The sequence below is a fragment of the Malania oleifera genome, chromosome 3, assembly GCF_029873635.1.
Source record: "Malania oleifera isolate guangnan ecotype guangnan chromosome 3, ASM2987363v1, whole genome shotgun sequence".
Classification (NCBI taxonomy): domain Eukaryota; kingdom Viridiplantae; phylum Streptophyta; class Magnoliopsida; order Santalales; family Ximeniaceae; genus Malania; species Malania oleifera.
Genome location: NC_080419.1, coordinates 22,287,433 through 22,294,925, shown reverse-complemented (window position 1 = coordinate 22,294,925; position 7,493 = coordinate 22,287,433). Strand labels below are relative to the sequence as shown.

General features: G+C 37.9%; 1 protein-coding gene across 1 annotated transcript; it reads right to left on the bottom strand.

The window, feature by feature from the left end:
• Positions 1 to 1,026, bottom strand: LOC131150273 (ethylene-responsive transcription factor ERF086). Its single transcript, XM_058100881.1, has one exon. The coding sequence runs from the start codon at positions 1,024 to 1,026 to the stop codon at positions 1 to 3; it is 1,026 nt and encodes a 341-aa protein (XP_057956864.1).
• Positions 1,027 to 7,493: the final 6,467 nt, after the last annotated feature.

The window sequence follows — 7,493 nt, the reverse complement described above, 5'->3', positions numbered from 1 at the left end:
TCAAAACAGTGAATAACCCAAGCCAATTACATCACCAAAAGGAGGAGCTGATGGAGAGCAAGTTGCTGAAGATGCTGCCTCCGGCGTTAACCCAAAACTGGCCATGGGGTTCTGCTGCTGGGTCACTGCAGGGTACAAAGCTCCAATGCACCCATCTTCAACCATCAGCGGGTTATTGATCATGGCTGAGAGGTCATCTGAACTCATCACCTCCCATGACTGTTCACCCCAATACCCATAATTCCATTCTCCCAAGCGAGGAAAGTTTCCCTGGTTAGATGGAAGTAGTACTGCACCATTAACATTGTCAGGAGAGCTTGCAGGAGTACTACCCTTTGTGCAGAACTGTTGATGATGGTCATCAGTTTTGAAGCTGATGCTGGTGGGACTGGAAGGAGGTTTCAGGCAGTTGGCAGGTACTATGCTGCCCAGATAGCCTGAGTTAGAATCTGTGGAGGAAAAGAAATTGTTGTTGAGAGCTGACCCATATGAAGCTTCAGTACTGGGGTTGTACTTGTCATTGTCAGATTGAATGGGCATCTCGCTTGGACAAGTATTTTCAGGCTGCCATGAACTCTTCTGAATGTTAATGCTGAATTGTTTGCCGTCGGTGCTTGTGGGGAACTGGTGATCATGGGGTGGCGGTAGCACAGTCTGGGCATCAAAAGGAGTAAGAAGAGAGTGAAAAGTAGTGTTGTCCGAGTATATGAAGTTGGTTCTTGCTTGGGTTCCTTTCATGGAAAGGGCAGCCTTGTCATAAGCAAGAGCTGCTTCTTGAGCAGTGTCAAAGGTCCCAAGCCAGTGCCTCTCTTTAGTTGTGGGGTCTCTTATTTCTGCGGCATATCGTCCCCACGGCCGCCGCCTCACACCGAGGAACCTCCCGGGCTCCGCAGCCTGCTTTCGCCGCCCTCTTCTCTCGCCCGGTTGTGGCGGGGATGTGTTACGCTGAATCAGACAAAAACCCATTTGAGCAGGGCATGTTTCAAAGCCTTTGAAGGGTTTATCTGAGGTTTTAGAGGTGGACATTGCTGATGAAGTAGCAATGCAGTTGAAAATAATGAGTTGAGGAATGGTCGGAGAAGGGAAAATAGTGTCGAGTGCTGTGGGAAGAATGGGAGAGCAGAGGGCAGAGGTTAAGGGGAACCTTTGGCTTTGAATGGTAGTGTGTGGAAGCTCTGGGGAACTCATTAATTTAAAGAGTGAGCTGATCATGAATACTGGGAAAAGGACATTGCAGATGTCATTCATTGAAAGACCATCCTTCCCTTTCCACCCACTTTTAAAATCTCTCTTTTCAGATTTCCAATTAAATACTAAAGTACTTAAATCCAAATAGTCGTGGGCTAGAACTAATGGGTGAAATCAAGATTCTCTACATGCTGTCAAAGACTTAAGATGGAGGTTTACTAGCCACTTGCCTTTTTGAGCTTCTGTCTCTTTACAGCAATTACACTCTCCCCATAGGTCAAAGAGAGTCTAGAATATGTGGTTTTTCATTTGTTGGCTTTTCTAACCGTGGTTCAATAAACTCAGCTATTCAGTAAATACAACTGATAGCATTAGGCCAGATATAGCATAGATTGTTGGCTGTTGATATAAGTAGTAATTGTAGTATTACTACTACAATTAAAGATCTCGAAACCAATGAGGTCAATGGATAATACTGGGGTTGGGTACAAAATTAATGAAATCGGTGAGATAAAAGTCACATCTAAACCATGTTAATAAGGACTTAAATCTGCTAAAACTATGTCAACTCCTTGAGCTGTGAATCATCAAGTGAGTAATGTTGAAAATTTTAATTTTAGAGGACCCCATGTTAGAATATTAATGGATTAAAGCTAGGGACAAGCTAAGAGCCATGATTGAATGGTTGGCAGGAAAGGAAAAAAAAAAAAAAATCTTTGCATTGTGGCATAAAACTTATTTCAATCAATAAGGAAAACCGTCACATGAATTCTGTCCACTTGCTCATAGAGAGTTCCAAAATTTTGAATCTACGTACAATATTAGTATTCCCTCATATCATATTGATATGCACGTGTTCCCGCATTCTGTGCAAAATAAATCAATCAAATGCCTTGGAAGTTCCTGTTTGGTTCTTTATTTTCAAAGGGAGCAGTTAAGGCAATATCAAACTTAACAAAAATTATCTAGGAAATGAAGACAATCTCTTGGGTTCTTCTGTCCTGTATAATGGCAGCAACACCACATCAGAGCTCACAGACAGACAAAAGCCTGTAAGTCAAAGTTCTACCTTTGTTTTGTTTTGTCTGTTATGTAGGATTCACATAAGGAAATTGCAACTATCCTTCTCTGATAGGAAATCTGGTTTTAACCTTATGCAATCTGAGTCATAGGGGTTGATCATAGTCTCCTGTACAGTAGAACTGTTGTTTATCGTTGCAACGCGCATACACACACATGTATAATCCGCTAAATTTATGATGAGGATTGAATTAATCACTTTGATTGGATCAAAATAATCTTCTTCTAAGGTCTGGCTTGGGTATAATTTGGTATTTTTAAAGTCTTTGAGTAGATAGCGTTGAGTTCTGAACAAAGTCATAGCTCACAGCACAACCACCTATGAGGTAAACAGGACTCCGTAGGTGAAGTCTAAAGGAACATAGAAACTATTTTAGAAAGATTTGATATTGGTGTGTTTTCATTAGTTACCACTTACCAGGAGTCCTTTCCTAAACTAAAAACTAACTCATTAATAAATTTTCTCTTCAATGGAGAGAGAGAGAGAGAGAGAGAGAGAGAGAGAGAGAGAGAGATGGGGTCTGTGTTTGATGTTTAAAAAGAAATGGAGAAGAAAAGGCTATAGTCAAAAGGGTGCTGATCAAAAGCTCAAGAGAACACTTGTAAAAGTAGAAAGAAGCTGGATCAAACGCAGAAAAAAAGAAAAGAAAAAAAAAAAAAAACCAAAGAAGTATAAGTGGGGGCAGTAGTTCATTTAATTAGCAGTTCCAACAGCACAATTTTACTTTTGTTGTCTTTGATTAACCTTTATTCACATGCCTAAATGGCATTGGGAACAACATAAACTAATCATGATCAAATGGGTCAACCTCTTTTCATGTTTTTAGCATTTCCCAATCCCACAATGCTTTGCCACTGCTGGTCGCTATTATGGTCTACTCCAGTTTTTATAATTTATCCCATGGAATTAAACAAATGAAGAAAGTAAGATATATTCAAATAGCGGAACATAAATAATGACAGAAAGAATAGATTAAAAGAATGAATACTATAATTGTATTTCATTAAAAAAAAGATATGCTATCAAACTTCTTTTCCAATGTGACATGGACTCGGAATCTATGACCCTTGACTCCCCCACTAAAGATTTGAAGAAACAAATACATCTGGATATGATTAGTTCCATTTAATTAACATGCCACAGTGCATATTCAAATGGAAAATTGTAGTTTACTTTTGATAACCCATCTTAATTACTTGCAGTAAGTCATCAACCCTTGAAAAAATTCCTTAATAGGAATTAAGAACATATATATATGCCCTTAAGGGGAAAAAGAGTTATGGCATTCTGCAGTAGCCCATAAGTGGAAAGGGGGCCATATATGGTTTACTAAGTGATGCAGAGCTTACTACTTCCCCAGCTAGATGCTAGCATGGAAGGTTCTCTGTGAATTTTAATTACCATTTGGAGAGTGAATACTGAGTACCCATCTGAAAAGATGTGAGCAATTAACTTGTTTTGGGGATGGAGTAGTCCAGCTTTAATGGTGTATTGCCATTTGCCATGGTCTCAAAATGGATGGGTTTGTTTTAAAATGGTGATGTGTGTGTGTGTGTGTGAGTGTGAGGGGGGTGGCGGTGGGGGCCTGCCTCTTTATTTCTTCTTCTTTCGCCTTTCCTCAAGCTTTCTGACAGCCACAGGGGACTTGTTTGGGTCACAGATTTGGAATTTGCACATTCTCCAAAACATGCACACACTTTTATCCACCACCCCGGAATTTGGGGGGAAAGTCATGTCTCTATAATTTCTTATGACTTGGACTTTGACGAGAGAGAGAGAGAGAGAGAGAGAGAGAGAGAGAGATGGGTATTGGCCTATTGGGGCACTGATGTCCATCAATGAAGCCCAAACACTCCTTGGGATCCATTCTTATTTTCATGCATGAGAGTCTTTGCCGCTACCGGTATAGTATTTCTAGAACAGCATCCACCTCACCATTACCAATTGGGGGTGTTGAAGGGCAAAGGCTCTTTAGGTTTCAGCATGTGCATGTATGGTTCAATTTGCTTTTGTGAATCACTGTTCATTCCGGGGTGAATGAGGATGTTGCATGCTAATTAAGAACTTGTCATCAGAGACTTGCTGTACCACTTGTTTGTCATGTACTCTATATACAAACATAATGTGTATATATATATATAATAAGTACCTTCTTTGACCATGATAGGATATGGCTTAATTCATGCCTTTGGGCTTTGGCAAGTGTTTCTTGGCTTTTGGGACAGCCTAAGGGAGACCCATTTGTACCTTGTCCAACACATCAGTATGAATCAGAGTGACAAAGTAGAGTCCTAGCTAGTTTGCCTGCAAAAAAGGTTCTTCCATGGAAAATTAAGTACTATAATAACTAAGATTGGAGTATTAATTAGCATGATTAGTTTTCTAAATATTTTATTTAGAGAACTACTTTTTCTGATCCTGCTAATTAAGGAGTAAAAGTTAATGATAAAATTCCTGTTTAGACTTTAGTGGTAGGAAAATATATATATATTATTTTAAATTTTCATCCCTATTTTCCAAGTGATGGTACTAACTGATGGCAGGTCCTCAAGGGTGGTGGCGGTAGCAGTGCCACCGTGGGCGGTGGCAGCGAGTGATGGTGGCGGCGGTGGCACAAGTGGGGATTGAACAAAGTGATAGGGGTGGGGGGTGGTACGTAATGGACACCGATGGGATGGTGGTAGCGGTGGTGATGAAATGACTTTTGAAAATGAATTTAGAAAACACTTTAAAATATTTTTACAAAGAAAGTGTTTTTCAAAGTCTAACATAAACTTGAACAATTAGAAAATCTAAGGTATGCATGATTAAGTGTTTTGGTAAAAGTTTCTACTTTTCAAAGAAAGGGCAACAAAAAATGCAATAAACATGTCTTGGACTCTAAACACCTATGTTAAAATTATGGTGTGTTTGGTTAAGTTTTTTAGTTATAGATTTCTCTATTTGAAAAACAATCTAGGATTCAATTGTTTGGATTCCATTAGTCATGTTTCCCTTCCCTTTCCTCCTCTTCATCAAACGTCAATTGTTGTTCCTAACTGTCAGTACAATTGACAGCTTTTGCCAACCACATTTATCACCAATCATCTCTATCCATTGTCACCTATATAAGGCTGCAAAATAAATTAAGACATTTGACAAGTGGTATTTGGTTTGATAATATCTCGTTGGAATACATTTACTAAGATAAATGAATCAAACTTAAACTTAGATTTAAAAACTTAAAAACTAAATAAGTCCCAAGGTGGTATATCATACTCTACTTGCTAAGCTCACAAGTTAACTCATTTAATTAGTTTGGAAGTTGGGCAACTTATTTAATAGATTAATGAGTAACTTTATTACGTAAGTTTATAAATTTCTTTGCATGTAAAGTCAACCTCATTAAGAGGCTCATATATAAACTCAGTTTAAAACTTATTAGTGCTAAAAGTTGTCTTTGATCTCATGCGAGATATTGTTTGCTTAATTTTGCTCGCTGGTCTTACTATTTTTTCCTTAGAAGGTGCGTGTGGATGAATCTCAACCTTTTAAGCTAGAGTTATCCTTGACTCTCAATTGATGGGATATTTCTAAGCTCGTATTCCAATACTTGATCAAGGAAGAGTTTGTGTAGGTGTACAAACTAATTCAAGCCAGTCATCTTGAATATTAAATTTTTACAAACAACGCCAATTGTTGTTAGCGAAAGTCATCTTACAGCTCAGGTGGTATAGTCAATTTGGTTCATGAATGTTTCGTATATTTACTCTTAAAAGGTGCCTTATCTGATTGTCGCGGACCCTAACTTTTTAAGTCAAAGTTTTCCTCAACTCTCAATTAATGCATGATTTTCTAGCTTTCCTTCCATAAGGCAAGAAAACATATATAAAATAATATATGTAGGATTATAAATTAATGGGTACTGTGCTTGGGAGCATAGATTTTAGGGTTTGGACTTAAATTTGTGTGAATTTAAATAAAACATAATACAATATTACATTAACTTTTTCGCAAATCCATATAAATCTAAATACAAATCTCAAAGTCCATAACACTACCTAAATCTTTTATATGTTTTCTCTAATTAGTAATGAAAATTTGAAAAAAATTATCAATTAATAAATAAATTAAATATGAACAAGATTAAACATATATAGTTTCTTTAATTAATGAGTGAAGTTTGCACTTGATTTTGGAACTCATTTATTGCACGATGCAAGCTTAAAAACTAAATTTGGTTCAACTTGATTCAATTTGACTCAATCACAACCCTAGCTGCTAACTGTTATCACTATCCATTACTGATCATTCCAGTTGTTAATTATTTTAGAATTCAAACTATATGGTTTGGGAAATTGTTATGCAAATAAATGCACAGCAGAATACCGAATCACGTAATGCAGCAACCAATAGTGAAATATAAAGAAAAGCACAATCATGCAAATTATATGAAAACAATAAAATAATGACATGAAAAATTACGTGGTTCGGCAATGCCTACAACCATGGGAGCAAATGGCAGTGAATTTTCACTATCTTATGTCCAAAGACATAGAGTTACAATATACAACATGTGTATATAACCCTTTTGGAGGTTTTTCCCTTGAAACCCAACCTATACAATTTCCCAATTCAAAATTCAAAAACTAGTGCTATGTAACCGAGCAAAACCGTCGACAGTTTCATACATACCATCGACAGTTTAATGCCGAGAACAAACAGTCGATAGATTCGTCGACCAACTTCTTCTGAAACTAGAACCATCGAGCAAAATCGTCAAAAATTTAATCCTAAGAGCAAACCATCAATACAACTCTCTAGAACCTTTGATTGTTTCTTGCACACCAGTTGTAAGAATCTGACCCGAGATAAGTGTATTAAATAAATAAAAAAAGGGAAGGAAAATTGAGAAGGGTAAAATCAGCAGGGCTCGTCAATGGGGCTTCTCTTCTCGTCGACGAAGTCCCTTGTGCAGCTCGTCGACAAGGATCAATAGCTCGTTGACTAGGAGATGCCAAGAGATTTTAGGAAACCCTGAAATCTTAGGCTCATCGACGAGGCCACCTTAACATCAACGAACTTCCTTCGGCGGCTCGTCGACAAGGACGTAGTCTCGTCGATGAGGCTGGCCAGGTCAAAGGGTTATAAATATCTTATTCCACTTGCTTAATGGTTAAGAAACCAAAAACTCTCTCTCTCTCTCTCTCTCTCTCTCTCTCTCTCTCTCTTTAGAACTTGAAAA

What these genes read in the sequence shown, in the direction of transcription:
- LOC131150273 (XM_058100881.1), bottom strand. Translation starts at nt 1,026, where the DNA reads ATGTCCACCTCTAAAACCTCAGATAAACCCTTCAAAGGCTTTGAAACA.